Raw genomic sequence first — 19,879 nt, 5'->3', positions numbered from 1 at the left:
CTACGGCTGTTCTACGCTACAGGGAGGCTTTTTGTGCCTGGAGATAGAGGAGGGAGGTGGGATCCACCCCCACGCAGCTTCATCCTGCAGATCAGGCTGGGCCAACTGTAACTCCAGTGTCTGCTAAATAAAACCTCCCCAGCCTTTAGTTGTTCCCCACTACTTTTACCAAGGTTAAGCCACCAACTTTTCAAAACTGGGTCTTACTTTCACTCCAGAATTTCTTTCCCTCATGGATGAGCCCAGAATCCCATCCCCTTCCCCTCCTGCCAACACCCCGCTTGGGCATCCCCCACTGCTGGCACTGACTTCTGCATCACCTGCTTCTGACCAAATCTGTGAAGATTGCAGTTCCTCGGGATGAATTGTCAGAAATGTTAAAAGAGTGGATATTTGACCAGTACATATTGCCCAGATATCAACCAATATCTGGCACTTCTACCTCAATGCCTTCAACTAGTCAAAGGCTTGTTCTCACCTTCCTTGCAGCCAGATACACCAACCCCTTCTGCAACCAACCACAAAATAAAGCTTGGGAGGCATCTTGCAGCAAACCCTATCTGTGCTCCTCAAAAGCTCCTCAAAAACTTCCCTCAGAAGTTGGGCTTCTTTCTTCCCACACTTCCCCCCAAAAAAACCCTTCGCTGCCGCATGTGTAATTTCATGACTAATTCAGTCTCAGCAAAGCTATGTGCAGATGGGGGAAAAAAACCTGCACATCATGAGAAACTTGATTCAACCCTAACTGCTGCATCTCAGTGAACCCTTACAAGCCTAATAAAGCCTTATGAATAAATTACATGCTTTTCAGCTTCCTATTTTTCAAAGTGATAAAAAAAAAAGTAACAATGCATCATGGCAGATGTCCCGGGTCCCACCACGCGCCGCATCCTGCCAGCCTCAGCTCGTGCACTGCACAGCGGCTGGTGAAGCCAGCAGACGTGACAGTCACTGGAGGAACGCTGTAATTCACGCCCAGGTGCTGACGGACAAGGTGGTTAAAAAGGGATTTCAGGTGCTGCCTACCATCAGCTATTTCTGCCCGCACCCAGACTTTAATATATTAATCAGAAGAACTGAGAGAGAGAGAGACATTTGAAGACGATCAAACAAAAAGCCCCGGCAAAACAACATTTTGAATGACAGCGGTAACACACATCGCAGAGCCAAAACGTGACACCTGATTAGATGTCTGTGCATTCGGCTGACATTATAAAAATAAATTCCACCCTAAGCAGGGATATTTTTACATTTTGATGACAGGCACTAACTATTTAGATATTAGGTTCATGAAGTAAAAACCTAGCCAAATACCCATCCAGCAATGGTATTTATGTGTTCCCCATTAGTCTCGTGTCTATCACTCTCCATTTCAGAGACGTGCACAACATCGTATAAAGACACAGGGTATCCACACCAGAGCCTGTGTTCCCAGTTGAGCTGGGAAAGCAAGCATGTGCTAGCATACATTTTTTACAAAAAGAGAGGAAAAAAAATTAAAACATCTTTCTCACGATTCACAGCCCTGCCCTGACAGCCTTCCTCTGCTCCCACCCAGCACCCCATGGGGGGATTTCCTGCTTCCCATAGGGCTGGATACAGGCTGCCCATCCCTTGCCTCAGACCCAACAAAACCACAGATGCCAAAAGAACCTCTTGCTTTAAATACCCTCACTGTATTCTTCTTAACAAAAAGATATAGCCATAATTTTATGGAAAATGTATGCAGGAAGAGGAGGATTTGATTTCCTGAATGCAGAAATAGTCAAGCTCCCTTGTGGAATCTAACTATACCTATTTGATGGCTTTCCTTTTTTTTTTTGCCTGACCCTCCTAACATTTCAGCATATGAGTAATCATACTCATATAAACAAAATGGGCTCCTTCATGGATGAAACGCACACAAGAGATTTGTACCATTAAAATGCTATTTAATCTACTTTAAGGGTTTCTGAAAGACCGAAGGGTACCCAGGCAATGCTGCCCTCTGGGAGGGGATCAATGTCACTGCCAGTGCAATGAGGTTACTTATGTGCCTTAAGCAGCTGCAGGGTGAGAGTCTGATTATTAAAGAAATCCCTGCTAACAACAATATGCTCAATCCCTCGTTGTACTCATTTGATTTTCAAAGCTCCATATTCCCAGCCCTTACACGTGGCACAGCTCTGCACACGGATGCAACTCTGTCTGCTCCAAGCACACAACTGCTGGCTTGGCGGCTCCAGAAATCTCTCCTGTTAAAGCCAGATGACAAATCTGGGGGAAAAAATCTGGAATAATAAGAGGACGTGCTGTGCTTTTCCTCTGGAAATAGTTTTAAAAGACCCAAACCAAACTTTTGACAATTTAACATTTATAGTAAAAAGTAGCTTGAGCCAGTCACTAAACCTCAAAGGGATCCCTGAATTGTGCTATTCTTAATCAATTCAATAATCGATTCTTACTACACAAATAAGGTGTGGGATGGATCAGCTAATAAGCATTCTCAGTTAATTGCCTTCTGCAAGTGACAATTTGTACAAATGATACCATCAAAGGAGTAATAATATCCTTATTGATTAAATTAATCTCTAAAAGACAACTCAAATAAGTTTAATTAGCAATGCATGACAGAAGCACAAAATACTCTGAAAACAACCTTGTAACCCATCCCAGACTTTGCAATCTTGGCAACAGTCACACAAGAGCCTTTTGCGTCTTTATTCAAACAGACACGTACAATTTTATGGAGTGTCTTTAGTGAATGTCTGGAACTAACCATGAAAACCCATGAAACCCTCTCTGCAAGGTAAAAGCGAGACAGGCAGCAAAGCAGTCTTCCCACCTAGTCACACAGTCACTGAAAGCCAGGGCCACAAACAGTTTTAAAAGAAAATAAAAATTTTCAACAGAAGGAGCAGAGATGGTCAGAGAAGCCTCTGTGCCAAAATTCACATGTGGAGCTGGTGGGGACCCAGAGCAGCGTCAACACTTTCAAGCCGTGGAAGACGGACACCAGGTTTATAAAATCAGAGCAGAAACTTGTTCAGTACAGCAAAGGGTTAAAAGAGTTGGCTCAAAGCTTGTTCAGAGAGAGCAGGTTATTTTTTCCTGGGACCAACAGCAGGAGCTGGACCTGGGGAAGGGCCAGGCTGCGGTGCGCAGCGCCCACACGTTCTCCAGTGTGAGCGGTGGGAGCTTGGAGCAATACTGGCTCTCCCTACTCCTACAGCAAGACCGAGACCAGGTATGAGATGTCTCCACACGCCCCGGCTCCAGCAGCTTCACCAACGTTGTCTGGTCACCAGCCAGGCGCGAGGATGAGATTTCCCCAAGCAGTCTGCTGGGGGGAGTTATTAACTCAGGAGCAGATTAAATGTTTGGTCATTGTGTCTCAACACAGTAAGACAGACCCGGCGCTATCATCATTTGATTGCAAGGCACGCTTTGGGGCAGGGAGGGAAAAAAAAGTGCATTGAAATCCCCCTCGGTTGAAATATTAGCCTAAACTGCCTTCCTTAGCAAACACTTCTCTGGTCTCTGCCAAGAAAAGGGGAATTCGACTCAGTTCTGCCTCGGGAAGTGAAGTAGTGGACATCAGGGACAAGAGGAGTGAATGAGCACAACCTTCTGGAGACACTCCAGTGTGATAAAAGAAAATACAATAATACAGAGAACAGCATGTTCCCCTTGTCAGGGCCAAAGCTACCCCGCAAGCAGAACAGGAATTTGCCTGGGGCAGCGACATGCTTAATGGCTTTATTATTATTATCTGAGCAATCTGAGGATGCTTCCCAGCACGTACGGAAGAGCTGTGAGCCCACAGCCACCTTTGTGAATGTGAGTAACAGGGTTTTATTCTTTTTAAGTGGCTCATGCAGGAGCTTTCTCATTTAGCTAACTGAATTCAGCAACTGAAAGAAACATATGGCCTGTATATTTCAACACACATAGGTACAGTACAGCTTATGTTACAAAATTTGAAGCAGATTAATAAAACAAGGCTCTTGTACAGAAGGCCTCTGCCCTTCTAGGTTTGGACAGCCCAACCGCCTCAATTATTTATTTCATTTTGTTATTCAGATTACTTGCATTTATTTTTACCATAATATAGTTAGCTTGTCCTTTTGCCTGAAACACTGCAATTTTTCCATGTCCTTCTCGTAGCCTCAATGGGTTTATTACCTCATTTTTGTCCTCTGAGCATTTTTGGTAATGCAAGAATATGATGTTTCAAAAATGCCACATGATTCTCTGAAAGATGATGGAATTTGCACCAGCATCAAAAGGAAAAGAAATACTTTCTGTATTTATTTTCACCCAAGAATCGCTGAAACAAACAAGGAACCACTGATTTACTTTTCCCACCAGAGACAGCCACTTATCAGGCAAAGCGGCAAAACACCCACAAAAAGCCTAATAAATTTCTATTTGAGTTGATCCTCTAAAACAATTTCATTAACAGAGCCCTGCCTTACTGGTACGGCTTCTACAGAGCCCGGCCACGGCAGGTTGCAAGCACATGAGGCAGGGCAGGCAACCGTTGTACATCAGGACTATTAGAAACAGATACACTCATCTGAGACATGACATCTGCTTGAATCCATAACAAGGCTCTGTTTCCTTACACATCCAACAACTAGCCTTGGATAAACCATTTATAACTGAAATCTTACTGTGAAGTGGAACTCGAGTATCTGAGAGCAGCACTCTCCATAAGAGCTACCCGACCTGCACGCACAATGGCCAACGCGTACTGAAGGGGACTGATGTGCCGTGAGCTCTTGGTTGCTAAATAAGACACCTGCACACAGACTGATTTCTGGAGATCCGGGATCTTTGCAAATCTACTTTCTACATAGTCTTACAGGGTAGATTTCCTAAGTATTTTGGCTCCCAAAACCACCGATATTTTTAAAACCTTGACCAGAACACACAGCATATGAGTAAGCAAACAGCAGGGAAACATGTGGGTTGGAAACGCAAGCCTGGGAAAGTCACTTGGGGAAGAGAGGGATTTTTTTTTTTTTTCCCAAAAGGATGTTTATTAGTTAAGTCTTTCCAAAAAGTTCAGCACGTGAAAAAGGACATACGCTCATCTCTTGTCCCTGAGACATCCATCTTATTTTTCCAGTTAAGAAGCCAATCTTCCATGAAGTGCCCCAAAAACCTAGCAGATGGGTTGAATTACTAAATGTGAGAAGGCTAGTTCCACAATGATATCATTAGAAAACCCTGTAAACAAACAAATAAGGATAGCCACAAGAGAAGCTTGGCTTAGAGTGGGATCTCTCTAGACCCAAGAAGCGAGCTGCATGACATGCAATAATTACGTCGTATGGAGAAGAGCTATGTGGCGTATTTAAAGCATTTAATTCCTATTCCCTTGTTTAAGTGCAATTATTGCTCCCTGTAGCCAACAACAATAGATTTCTTCAGTTTCTTCTGATTTACCAGGAAAGCAAATATCCTCTGGTAAATCTATGAACTGAACAATGTTTTTTCATTTTTACAACAGCACAGTCAATTCAATTTTCCAGTTATAAGTCTCAAGCCTCTCCCTATCAGCTTGTTAACCTAGAAGTGCTGTACTCTAAAACATGTCTGGAAGAATCTCCATAGACTTTCCCATCCCAAGTCGCTTCTGAACATTGAATTCATTGCTTATGAATCACTTCACTGTATGTAAACACTTGAATCACTAAGACACATCTAATATTGTACATAGTAATCAAGTGATGTTGTCACAGTGGATTCTGTAATACCAAATGCCTGCACGGATGCACTAACACAGCTCTCAAAACATGGCTATTGGTGTTTCACTTTAAAAAGCAGGTTTTGCCTGTTTATGAACTTATTTTATTTGCAGATGCTAAATGCCTGTAAAATATTTTCAGCCTTTGTGTCTTCTTGAGATACCTGAGTCCCACCAACCTCCCTAAGACCGTTCCCATTACAAAAATGGCACTATATTTTTTCTTATATTTAAGATACCTATAACTTACAGTAACAGTGCAACAACATGACCAGGGCCTGTATGTGCTGGCATGCCATTTCATCTCAGTAGCTTTTTGCATCAGGTTAGACAGATAAGCATCCAAGGAAGAAAAAATTGTACTCACCCCTAAAGCAAGTCATTTTCCCCCTTAAACTTAAAATGCTATAAAACACATCAGTGCTCAATTCCCCTGAAGCATTCTAATCACTGTTTATACTAACTTGTTTAAGTGTTGTTTTGGGTTCCTTAAATACTGTTAGCTGCAATTTTTCTTGCAAATGTGTCACAAACCTTGATGCCGAGCTCTATGTTCTCCCCTCCGTACACATCCATCCCAGGATCGAGAAGCCCAATCTCTCCAAAGAACTTTCTGTGCACAACAAATGAGCAACCAATCATTGCCGGTGTCCTGTACAAAAAGAAAACAAACAGAAATGCACAATTATTGACATTTTTCATTTTTTAATGGACCGAGGGTTAATTTCTGTAAAGTTATCTCAGAGACTTTGCAGCACTGAGTGAGCTCTGTGCATTTGAAGACATCATTTTACCACTGCAATGAAACTGTCCAGAATTTAAGTTCTTTTCACTTTGTAGACTGGGGAAAGAGTTCTCCTACAATTAAATTACTGAAAAGCCTTCAGGTCTTGGCTCTGTCACAAACACCTTGGTGTGTCTAGGGGCAAGGGCACAAATACTTGGGGTTTCCAATCCCCACTTGTGAAGGAAATATAAGAACAGCTTTTCCTTTCTCTTACTTTCTTCTAGCATGTCTAGCAACAGAGTAGACTTCAGGACAGACACCAGTTTTTATGGTGCTTTGTGAAATGAGGTTTCTGACTGGGATCTTTCTTATATATCACAAAGGAGCCATTATCAACTAACGGCAAAGTAAACTGCAAATTTGCAAAAGCAAATTCTTTAAAACCTCAAGACAACTGCTTGCAGAAACATCTGCTGTGTCATCTGCCCAGTTCCACCAATATCTACAGGGCTGTGGGTTAGAGATCAAGTTGTCACGTTCATCCTGCAAAACCTCATGCCCTCCAGCTAACAGTGCTGCTCGGCTCCACCTCTGCAAGAGCAGCCAAGCACAGTGTCTGGTCAGGGAAAAAAACAGTGATAAATGAGAGCAGCACTAACAGTACTGACATCAATAGAATTGCAGAAAGATTGAGGAAAAACTCAGTGTCAGGGGTTAATTTATAACAACTATGCAATTTCAAGGCTGTAATAGATGGTTGTGTTGACTAACGACCCTGGCTGCCACGTGCACACGCACCGTCCCTCCCTCGTTACCTTGCAAAACGCTGGACCAAATCTCCCTCTGATACAGCTTCCCTGAGACGAGGATGCTGCTCCGATTCATGCAACCTGAGATCACATTTGGAGGTATTTTTTGAGTGGTTAAACACTTGTGACCCTCTCCATAAAATTACACTTTGCCACAGAGCACAGCACTGAACAAAACCGTATCATTATGCTCTTGCTGCTTGGGGATACACTAATCTGTTGCGGTTATGGTATGAGGAAAGTTTACCCCTGGGATATTTTCTGTACTAAAACAGAAATATAAAATCCCCTTTAACTTGCTTTCATTTGAATTCATGCTGAAAATAAAAAAAAAAAACAAAACCAAGGATCCACTTAGAAGGATCAGCACGGAGGAGACAATTAATTTTACAGCTAAGGCAAGGTATTGTCAGAGTCTGCTCTTACGGGGAGCTACGGAACCGCCCCCTGCCCACGCTGAGCTCAAAGCTTTGAGCAGGGAGAAGCTCCGCCATGCAAGGGGATAGCTGTCACCTCTGCAGCTCCTTGCCTGGGCCTAGGGAACACTCGCCTTGTCCTGCCTGGGGAAGACTTGCAGGGTGTAACACCAGTGGTAGCCTGCGTATCTCGAAATTTCACACCACTCAGAAATGCCCATTCTCCAGAGAGAACCTGGTCTGGAGGTAGAACTGGAGCAACGGGATCACGTATTTTAACAGCAGCCCCAAAGTCCTGGCTCAAAGCACATTTCATGACTTGTCCATGCTCTGGAGCACCTTCAAGGCTGAACTAAGCAGTTACAGCTTGCAGAGGAGGAACACACACTCATATATACCCAGATATGGCTTACAGATAGCAAGGATCAGGCCCACACTCAACCTCTCCATCCCCACCATGCAAAATGCTAGAGGGGCAGCGGGGTCCCCCACGCACCCCAGGCAGCTGCAGGGCTCAGTAAACCCCAAGGACCTTACAGCTCAGCTCCGCCAAAAGCCAGCCAGATTAATCTTTGTGAAACCCCTGAGACCATTGGATGAAGAGTTCTAGCCACTTAAGTATTATTATTTATAGACATTTTAATGCTTTTAATAGACTGGTAGAACAGCCGAATGCTGCTGCCATACTAAATTAGTTAGAATTGGAATCCATCAGGGTGTTTTTTCAAAAGATTTCTTCCCTGACAGCTAGCTCGGCCTTCCTTCCAATAAGCAGTATAATGTTTCATGGTTTGCTGCCACTCTAGTACTTAAGATTTCAATTCTGTTGCTTTATTTGTAGCAAGCTAACTGCCATTAGCAGAAACAATTCTTTCTGAAATGAAAACCACGTTAGAGATGCCAAATCTAATAGCTCCATTATCCCAGATTATCTCCTGGAATTAAACAGAAGGGTAAGTTGCTCTGGTTTTACACAGACCATGAGCAACCCAGTTCATCTCCTCCATGGGAAATAGCTGTGGGGGGACACAGGAACCTTTGACTTCTCTAGTCAACACCTGTTAGGTCTGCTAAAGGCACTCAGAGATTAGAAAAATCCAGAAAAAAACCCAGGTGAAAGTTTCAGGCAAATGAAACTGCATTTCTGATCCAATAGTTTGGATCACTGGGAACTCACCACCAGATAAACAAGGTTTTCTGAACTGGAAGCCACCCCACTCAACAGTCATGCATGGGAGCTATACCACAAGAAAGTTTTTTTTTTATTATTATAATTTTGCAACATGACTTCACTTTATAGACCAGAGAGTCACTGATCCTTTCCAAAATGCTCTTCGAAACAGCCTGATTGGGATTTTGTAACTTCACCTTCAAATTTTCCTCCTCTTCATTTTGCTGCACATTCTGTTTTCAACACACGATACTGTGAGGCATGCAAAGCAGCGCTCCCGAGCGGATGTGAGGTCCCTCAAGCAATACAAATTAAGTGCTACATTCTTCTTTGTAACAATGCCTCCATATTAAATAAATGAGGAATCAAGCGGTGCTCAACAATTTAAATAAAAACACCATTTGATTTTGTAGTAAATCCTTCAAAAAGGTGGACGTTTACAATAATAGATAGCCCATCCACAATGAAATAATGGCCTGCAGACAAAGAGCTGATAAAGCCTCTTGTTCCTCTGCCCCTTAATTAAAAGCATTAACACAGTTTGTTTTTAAAAATCACACAGCTCAGCTCAGCTAAATGCATTTTTATTTGTCCCGATAGCTATTCTTTCTTTAATGAGAAAGGAAAAGCAGAATTTGGCAGAAAAGGATGAACAGAGACGTTTAGCAGAATTATTGGTTTTGTATCCAGAAATCCACAGCGTTAGTTCCTTGCCATTATGTTGGTTGGCTCCTCTATACAGTAAGTGGTGAAAGGTCAAGAAGAGCAGCTTTTATGAAATATCCTCAGCGTGAATCTCTAAATAAAGATGAAGAAGATACAGGGACAAATGTTTGTCCTAGTCTATTAAGTTACTTTAATGGTCTTCCTTTCTTTAGCGCACAGTTACCATCTAATGATTAAAAAGTCTCAAGTAGATTGCTTCTTCAATTCAAGGAAATTAATTTTCCTACACAATTGGATTTTGCTTCCAATTTTATACTAAAGTGCAAGTTATAAAATATGTAGGGAAAAAAGATATTAAAAAAATAATTAGCAGTCACACCGCTGAGCGCAGGAAGGCTGAGAATATACTTTAAGAACTGCCGGGGTGTCCAGTTTCCATTAAACTGCTGTTATTTTTAATAAACTTCAGTCATGGAGTGGACTTCAACATGGACTTCAACAACACATTCCCACTGCTTTAGGAGACATGGCACCACATTTAGCACATCTGGGATGACCCTTTACCTACCCACAAAGGTGTTATTTGTCCCTCTCCCAAATTTGCCATTCCTAATTTAACATACCAAACTCAAACACCTTTTTTCTGTTCTGAGATTTCAGGCTTGTCAAAAACACGCACAATTTCCCACTTCTGCTGCCCGTCCGCACCTCCGCGTTTCAGCTGGGGGTCACTGGCTGGAGCCAGCATCTCAGCAGGAAACACTGAGGGACCCTGAGCTTTATGGTCTAGATTTACCAAACTCATAATACGTAGAAAATTTCAAGTCAATTATCAAGTTTGGTCAAGTTGAGCCTGTGGGTTTAAATAGTGACCTATAAATTATTTCCCTAACAGGGTAAGGGAGAACATCATCTTTATTTTTACATAACACTCAATGATAAAACACTTGATTTTCTTTTGGTCGTAGATGAAATGAAGGGCCCAATTTGCAACCAGCTGTCAGTGCCGTCACCTCTGTGCTTCTGCATTTGCGACACAGTGAATGTATTGCAGAATAAGTAAAGACCAGGATGTATAACACAGGTTTATAGCAAGAGAAACTGAATACAAGTACGTGGCATTAAGGATTGACCCCTCTGGCCCTAGGACGGGGTTAATCAGACCCTGCCCGCAGGCAGCAGACCTCCATGGGGCAGAGACCATGCAGAACCCTTCGCTCCGCTGGCACAAGCTGCATCGCTGGGGCTTGGGGACCCCTGGCCGCACGAGGGGACCCCAGGCTGGAGCCCCGCCGCTCTGGCTGCCTTGCCGGCTGCGGACCACGTGCTGGGCCCGGCCCGACTGCAGCAGCATGGCTCCAGGGCGGCAGAGGGGCAGCCTCTCTGCTGACTGAAGCAATTAAAAATGAACTGGAAAACAAGAAGCCTATTTTTCAGTTGCATTCAGCTTGGTGACCACCCGCATCCTTGGGAGCCGCTGTCTGGAGCCTGACCTGGCTCTCGGGGCCTGTGGAGTGGCGAGGCTGTGACGGAACAGGTTCAGGCAGAGCCTGGAGGCAGAAAGCAACCCCACTCTTCTCTGAAATGAGATTACACCAGGGCAGGACAACTCTCTGTACAGGGAAAATGGCAGGGCCAGGCAGCGCAAACTAGAGGTCTGAATGCAAGCCTGGGCCTGCCCGGCCTGCCAGCCACCTTTGTCAGCCCTTCCCCACCCACCACCATTCCCCTGTCCTCAGGGAGGGTTCAGCCACACTGAGGAGGCACCAGCAAGGATGGGGACAAGGAAGAGGCCGAGGTGGCACACTCCTGCCCACTGCCGGCCCTCGCAGCCCTCCTCCACTGCAATAGCAAATGCACGGTGCCCCTGTCTCGCCCCTTAACCGTGTTCCAGCTCCTCCCGAGGGCAAATATGCAGAGCAGACTGGGCCTGGATGTGTGCTGCGGAGCAGTATTTGCTTTAAAAGTGAACTTCAGATCATTAATTTAAGAAGTTTGTGGTAATGGAAGCGTTTGAGCTGCAGGAGGCAGCTAACAGCAGCGCACGAGTGTGAGGGCAAGATGCTAATCGCAAGAGCCCAAAAACTAATGTCACACATGAAGCGTACCTCCAAACGAGAAATATATATTGCTTCTGCCTCCTACAGCGGGGCATCTACATGCAGATGAGGAGTCAGGCAGGAGCCACACACTCAGCTTCCCTTCACTGCCTGTGTAATGGCTTGGGCAGATAAAAGCTGGATGTCTTTCAGGAGAATGTAATAAAATTTCTACAAAGGAATGGCATTTTAGCCCACAGCAGCATACCTTGCTTAATATTATCCCCAGGATGGCATCTGCAATAGTTGTTTCTTGAATAATTCTAGCTTCCCTGCCCCAGTGACCTTGGTTAATTGTCTGTTTCAAATGGGTTTATTTTCCCGCTGTTGCTAAGTACTACAGAATCCACGAAACAAATTAAAAATAAGAGATACCGCATAAAAGAGATGCTAGATTGAATGCCTTTCTGAATTTACTGGAGATTAATACGACTTAAACTTCTAATGGCACAGAAGCTGTGAAAACCATGTATTTTTTAAAATACCTATTATGTCTACCCATGTCTGTGACCTTGCTCAAGACAGATTTGACTTTGTTGCTGTTGTATGCCTGCTCTGATTTCCACGTCAAGAAGAGGCTCACTCTGGGACCTCAGGCAAAGCATTTAACTTCTTTGTACCTCTATTTCCTCATCTGTCAGATGAGTATAATACCTAAATGCTCCTGAGAAAAAGCATTTGTAAATCAGTTTAGTGACTTCCACATTGGAGCTGCTGAATTACCTCTCAATACTGTTATGTACACCAGAATCCACCCCCTCTCCCCCCCCATTTTAACTCATCTACAGTGAGAAAAGCACTGGTAGTTAATAACCTTGTAAGTGAGGAATCACACACACAATTTGCTGTTTCTAGCCTTGCTTTAAGCCACCAGCAGCAGCGAAAGCTGCATGCGCACCCCTATGGTGCCCATGGTGTGCTAAGGTATAGCCTGCGAGCCTAAAGCAGATTTCTATTTATATATCCAAGCTTCAGGACTGTAATGCAACTGTAAAATTTCCCCTCCAGGATAAAAACTGCTGCCAAGGTCATTGCCTAAAAGCATTTTCCTTCCTTTTATATTTTGGAAAACCCAAGGATGTCCCAGCACTCAAAATCACCAGATGCCTGGACACACACCTCTATAGTCCCATTTTCTTCATCACATTTAGCAGGGGTTTTGTGCAGCATGTGCTGCTATAGGCTGTCAAAATGCTTGTGTGCAGGTAGCAGTAGTCCTAACTCTATGTATCTCATCAGCTGACGTAAAACTCCAGGCCCAAAGATCTCCATTACATGGATCAGGGCTTACTCCATTTCCGCAGCCACTTGGAAGCAGAAGACACTTAGGCCTCATGCCAACTGCCCAGTCATCTTGTTGGGACCCCAGCAGAAGACACCAACCTTGAGAAACTCTTCCAGACCGACGGCTGTGAGGTGGGAGCGAGCCTTGCTCAGTGTCATAAAAATTTGCACACACTAAGGCAGTTTGGGCTGCTCTCCATCATTCACCCGAGTGCTGGCAATAGTGCAAGGTGCTAACTCCGATGTCCTGGTCCGGCTCTCTCTGCGTACACAGGGGAGCAATGAGGCATCACAGCATTTGAGGTGTGCAGTTTTGAGTCTAAAAATGATAACTCAGAGCACAAGGCCTGAAGAAGTCACCTTGGAGAAAGTAAAAATGATAATTACCTGTCAAATGGGACTCAGTCTCTGTTCAGGAACGGTTTTGAGGAAATAATTGCAATTACAGGATTCTCCCTTGAGATATACTTTAAAAATGCCTCTTCATTTTAGCTAATTTAATGGCAGTTGCAAAGCTATTCCTGGAGGCAGCGCAGAGGCAGGCACTCAGGGGGAAACCCAGTCTTTCACACTCGGTGCAAAGCCTTTGGCCCGCAGCGATGAGCCCAGGGGGCTCCCTAGAGCACCCGGGAAAGGGGTTCCTTCCCAAAAGCCACTGTAGCACAACTGCACGTTTGCAAACATCAGTTCCGCAGGGGTTTGACCCTTAATGGTGTCCCATTTATTCACAACAGCAGAATTGGGGGAAATAATAGTGATCATTCATAGTGATTTATTAGGGCAGTCCTATAGGAAAGGTGACACAGTCTCAGATTTGGAAGCTGAGATAAAACAAAGCATGATTTTTATATATGCACTAGCTTATATTGGAAGTCACTGAAAAATGCATAGACAGTAAGAAAAATACTTCCCCTGTCCAGAAAGGTACTGCACATCAAGACAGAATACAAAGGGGAGCACAGATTAGCATGGATGAAGAGTCAGAAAGGCACAGTATTTAGTTCACCTGGTTTTACTTTTCCTATATTCTTGGTCCCCTAAAGGTCTTACACTCAAAGCAGACCTGGAAATTGCTGTTACATTTTACTTGCACAGAAATTATCCAGCCAAAGTACGTCTTGTAATCAAACCCAGGAGCTAAGCCACAAAACCTTGCCTCTGCTAGGAAAATAGATGTTTTCTAATATCTCATTAGTTAAAACATGTTAACCAACATGAGAGAAAATTCTAGGAAAACAAAGCAGTTTGCAATTTTAGTGTGAGCCGGGAGGTGAGAAAAAATCAGAGTCTCTTCCCCACACTGTGTATCACCACGCCATGCACGGGAAAGCTGTTGTTACTTAATGCAGGATAGCTAAAGAGAGCACATACCTTTAAAGATTAACCCACAGGAGATCACGGTCTCTTCCTACTATTGACTATCAGTTGCCTCTCCAACACAAGTGGCAAGCACCCTCCTGAACAGTTTATGCAGAGGTTTTCAATCTCACATGAACTTTTCATTAAAACTGTAGTGTTTGTCTATGCAAATCAGACCTATTTATTTCTCGTTAGAGATGCAGAACTCCCCAGGGCAATGTCAGGGACGGGCTTCAAAGTTTCGCCACTAGTTTAAAACCTCATTTCTGTTAATTGGCATCAACTGAAATCCACCTCATTGGGCTGCTCTGAGCAGGACGGGAGGTGCCTTCACCCGTCCTCCTGGGTACTTGGATTTAACACATACAGCTAGGCAGGAAACGTCTTTAAACCATTTCCCAGTTCCTTGAGATGACAGTGTTTTTATATAGTTCCAGACATAAGGATTTGCATTTGCACCACTTCAGAAAGCCCAGTGACACAAGAGCAGATGAATGCTGGGATTTCATCTCTATAAAGGTGAAAGATCCCTTGTACTTTATTTCCTCCAATGCGTGATCTTTTGGCATTTCCGATCCCTGACTTATTATAGCAAAATATTTGCTGGATGGAGGAAAAGGAAAAGAAAAAAAGACCAAATGTTTATCCTTAGAAATACCTGGAATGGAGACCAGAGTTCAGGTGTCAAAGACTGCACATGCTCATCTAATCTGATATCTAATCCTAATCCCACTGGTTTTCAAATGGGAGCATCTAATTCCTCAAGAAAAAAGCAGATATCAGTTACGGAAAACCTGCAGCGGGCACATTTCAGCACCACCCCTGGGTCTCTGCAGCCCCCAGCCCCGGTGGGTTCGGCTCCGTGGTGCAGCTTGCACTCACCAACGGGCCACTCCAAATCGCTTCTGCAGGAACGGCTTCATCAGGAATAGGTCCCTTCACCTGCTATCCATAATAAATGCACTGTAACTGTAACCTTGCTCCTTCCACTGTTGCTAGACTGCTAATTAAATGATAATGACTTTTAGATGTAATATGTACAACTAACAGGCACTTAACAGGAACATGTTATTTACCTTTCTTTTTTTTAACATGACTATATTATTTTTCAAGGGCAGCAAAGTAGCTGACTTTCAGTCATGTTCTTCCTCTCCACCTAGCATAAAAATCACAGCAAACAAATTTCACAGGTAAACAAACTCCTCTTTCCCTCAGACACAACTCTCAGCCTAACACAGCAACAAGCCGTGCCCGGTTAAAGCACCGGCCTGGAGGATCAGGATTCAACCCCCTGCTTCTTCGTTCAGGCCTGAGCTGCCAAAGACCCCTCGGTACCCAAAACGGGACTTGCACAGCGTCGTGTCCAAGCGTGAGCCCTAGCCTTTGCCTGAGAACAGGAAACTCAGCGTCCCCATTCAACCTGCTGGGCTCCCATGGGCGCAAGTGTGTGAGCGCTCCCCAGGGAGAGAGCTCAGCGCAGAAACATGACCACAACTGCTTTCTTCCAAAACCACTGGCTGGGGGAGGCTGTGCCACCACTTCATCTATTGCACAAAGCACACGCCTGCACTTATGTGCATCTACACAGACCAGTCCACGCCGGTGGCTTCAGAAGGCACATACGACGCAGTGCCTGGGTCCCGTCCCAGCTGCGCTGCTCCTTTTCACCCCTCTTGGATGAAGATACATGATGCAAGGAAGATATTCATGATTCGTTGTGCAAACCCAAAAAGCATTTCTCCAGTGCAGCGCTTACACCAAAATACTCCTCCAGCTTCTAAACTTGCTTCCAAGTGATTATTGAAAGCAAAATGAAAGAAACTGCAATATTATGGTTAAATTGACTTTTTAAAGGTGGTGATAATATGAAGATGGGCTCTGAGGCATGTGAGCATCACTCTAGGACAAACCTGCTCTGTTTATGGCTGAAATATGATTTTTATTCTCTGAACTCTCAAGCCAAACCCCAGAAATCCAGAGAGAAACCTCTCTTGGTGAATCATTGCCTATAACAAAGATGCTGCAAGCCAAAACCAGGCATCTGGGGACAAACACGCAAATGAAACTGTAGGCTGTCACAAAGCAGAGTTAAAAAGTAATTCCCTTGACAGCTAGGAACAGAGCACAAGTCCCTGTCAGCTCAGCTAGCCCCTAAGCAGCAACATGAATAAAAGAGCAGTGAGAGATTAATGCCATCGTTATGCCTAGCTGTGCTTGTGAATGCAGTCACACAGCACCTCTTCCACGAGAGGGTTATTTTGCACAGTCACTTTCAAACCTCCAGTGCAACCACAACTCACCGACCAGTCCTAGTTCTCTTCAAACACTCAGAAGTATCTCCTAAACCTAAATTCCTCCTAAACACTAACTCAAGGCACAATGAGAAATACGCGTGGGGTGATGACTGAGCCCCTCATTATTAGACAGTCTTGCACAGACCCGTGTTGCTTTCTGATCTATCGCTGCGACGGATGTTGGAGTTAAAGATTCAGGAGACGGAAGTTATTGGAAATTTCACAGATATTTCTGCAGACAGAATTTAGGTGAATGTGTTTACATTCACGGTAGGCTCGTACTAAGAATAGGGACGCGAGTAATGGTTATTGACAGATAGAGCAGTTTCACTTTGTGGGTAAATGAGAGCGCACTGAAATAGCCCTGTAAGCACCTCAAAGAAGCTGAGTAATGCATTTATTTTGACAACTACTTGATACGAGCCTATTCATAGGGAGGGCAGCTCTCAGGTTTATCTTACCCTTCACGCATCCATAGCGCAGAAGCACAATTCCTGAGAAATATAACAGATACATTTTGTGCCTCCAGCGTTTAATAGTAAATGTCATTCTCATTTCTCAAGGTTTGGGGTTTATTTTATTTTAAACACTGAGCGAAGCAGACAGAAAAGAAAAATGAATATGGGAAGAAGTGCATCGAAATGTAAAAGCAAATTTGGTAAAGCTGATTGCCAGGTAAGGAAACTCAGAGGTGGAGAGGCCGTTTTGTATTCACCTCCATCTGGATTAGAGCAGATCTACCCAACCACAAATGAGATGTCCCAATGTTTGCAAAGGAATTTAACCAAACTGCCTGTTTAAGGGTCAGAGAAGTCAGGGCCAATGCCTTCAAAAGCAGAAATAACATCCAGTCCCAGGTACATTTTATCACACCAGAAGACTTATGAAAATTTTAAGGCTCTAGGGGTTTCCCCCATAGATGCACACAGGTCGGGGACCACTACTTCTGGTGCAAGAGCTCTCTGAGACGGTGGGATGAAGCATCACTGACCACAATGCAAGCAATATCATCGTCGTAGATCTACTGACTTCAGGTTGGTACAAAGCTCAAAGCCTGAGCACAACAGCCTAGCCTGTGACTGACTTCCGCTGGAATGGGCACACTCAGCACAAACCCACTCAGAGTCTGCTGTGGGGTTTTTAGGTGGGATTTTTTTTGTTGCTGTTGTTGGTTTTTGCTGCTTTTTTTTAAACAAAACAAGACAAAACAAAAACACCAAATGCATTGATTTTCTAAACGGAGAACTTAGATTCAAGGCCTTCTTGAAGTAGTTGGCAAGACTCTCAGCAAGCTCCTTGGCAGCAAGAGTTCACCTTCAATGTTTAGGAAAAAAACCAAACAACCCATGTTTTGCTCACGTAAGCAACCCAGGTACATCATCAGCCAGCTTGTGCTCTCTGGCAGCTCCTAATTAGGGACTGTGCAAGTCGGGATGAATGGGCTAGGCCACGGGTAGAGGCAGCGTCAGCCCAAGAAGAACTGGACCCGATGAAAAGCCAGGGTTTCGCTTATACACTTACGGCGGGAGCTCATTTGAAATCAGCATCCTCAGGGCACGAAGGAAAATAGGTCCATTTTCCCCTTCAGATTGTCACCCCAAGGAACATAACCATTCACTGACTACACAGTCAAACTGTAGGAGTCAGCACGAATGCTCATTTAGCTGCATTTGCAGGTGCTTTCTTGCAATTCACACTCGACCGGGCAACAAGGCTCCCAGGACAAAAAAGGAGAGGTCAAGGGAAGGCTGTCTCCCCGCACCCTGGGCTTGGCACGGGCACAGGCTCCTCTCCGGGAGGCAGAGGGGACTGCCCCCTTCACCCGCCACAGCGCAGATGGTGTGGAGGAGGATCTGACATGGTTGAGTCTTTCAGCTCTGCAATACAGTTTTCTATCTTAATGCATAAAAATGCAGCTGGGAGCAGAGAGGGAGCTGCTTCCATTTCCTTGAAAAAGGTGACATTTTTACACAGGGAATCCCAAGCGCTTTGCCATTCTCATTTTGCTAACAAAGCGTTTGTCCCTTGCCGTAATATATTTGCGGACAAAAGGCCGACTCTTTTATTTGTGTTTTGCCTAAGAGTTAAGCAGCACCAGATTCCTTGAGGAAAAGGATCTGCAGTTTGCCCTGGCAGACCTCCAGCGTGCTGCAGGCTTTAAACAAATCAAGACTCTGATGGAATTCATGGTCTGGAAAAAACTGGAGGGACTGGATGCTGGTGCCTGAACTCCTAGAAGAAAAGTCAGATTAGTAGGGAAACCACCATCAGCGGATTGTCTGCAGAGTCCTGCAAATCCAAAGACTGCAGAACCAAACCATGAGTTGCAATGGGTTCATATCACAAGGACATGCTCCATGCCGTCTAATCCAAACTACTTCCAATTCTTGAACAAACAAGTATTAAGTGAAATTGCATTTTTAAAGTATCTTTGCAGAGGCTTCTTGCTTGTACAAAATTAACAGCAGGACGGAAAGACAAAAAATAAAGGCATGTGCTAGGAATTGCTGCCAGTTTCACCCCGTGGACTAACAGTTATGCCCTCTCTATAAAGCACTGTGTGCCAAAAGAGCCATAAGCACTTTAGCTCCACTTTTGCCTTTCATCAGAAAAAACATGTTGGTTTTAACAGTCTAAGGACAGACCACAGAATAGCAAAGGAGGCAAGGAAAGTTTTAACCCCTTTGTTGCCAGCCAGGTGCAGAAGGAGGCTGATTTTTAACAGTGCACTGCAATATTCAGGAGTCAATCAAAAATGGGGACTGTACAGCAAAACCAAGCTCTTCTGAAGCTGTGGGGTAACCTGTACATAACCCACACAGGACAAGTGCCATAATGAAAAGGTTTGTAATCTGTACGTGAAACTCACCCAAACACTTCAGCATTAATGCTACACTGAAGAACCTCTTTATTGAGGTCCCACTTCACCACCCCTGCTTTAACTGAGAGGAGAGAATCTGACATTTTAACAGCTGAGAGACTAAATTGTGGATGGCATGCTCCCGCTGAAGAATTTACTCTGAGTTAAGAAAACCATTTAAAACCATATTGATGGCTTGTGATATTAGATTCTTGACTAGCAATTTTCAAAAAGTAAAAGAACACTGTCATACAAAGCACTGTACAGCATATACATTTTTAGAAATTGCTGCTTTATGCCTGCAGATGTGCAGCATTAACAGGCAAAGCCGGGTACAGCAAAAGACACTGTGGAAACAAGCTGTCCTGCTGGTAGCATCTCCCGAACTGGAGAAAAACACAAAACAAACTAAAACTTTGTCCTCAGAAATACCTAGCCACTAGCACCTAGAAATACTGTT

General features: G+C 44.1%; 1 protein-coding gene across 3 annotated transcripts in view; it reads right to left on the bottom strand.

Annotated features, from left to right (window-relative positions):
* The window catches only part of GALNT17 (polypeptide N-acetylgalactosaminyltransferase 17), a 221,003-nt gene that overhangs the window by 72,654 nt on the left and 128,470 nt on the right, over positions 1-19,879 (bottom strand). For all 3 annotated transcript variants that reach the window (XM_075113040.1, XM_075113042.1, XM_075113041.1), the window contains one exon: positions 6,269-6,386. In XM_075113040.1, coding sequence (XP_074969141.1) covers positions 6,269-6,386 — 118 coding nt within the window. The remainder of the gene's footprint in view (positions 1-6,268; positions 6,387-19,879) is intronic.

Source organism: Phalacrocorax aristotelis, chromosome 18 (genome assembly GCF_949628215.1).
Source record: "Phalacrocorax aristotelis chromosome 18, bGulAri2.1, whole genome shotgun sequence".
In the NCBI taxonomy this organism is placed as follows: Eukaryota; Metazoa; Chordata; class Aves; order Suliformes; family Phalacrocoracidae; genus Phalacrocorax; species Phalacrocorax aristotelis.
Note: the sequence above shows the minus strand (reverse complement) of the source record. Positions and strands in the feature narration are given on the sequence as shown.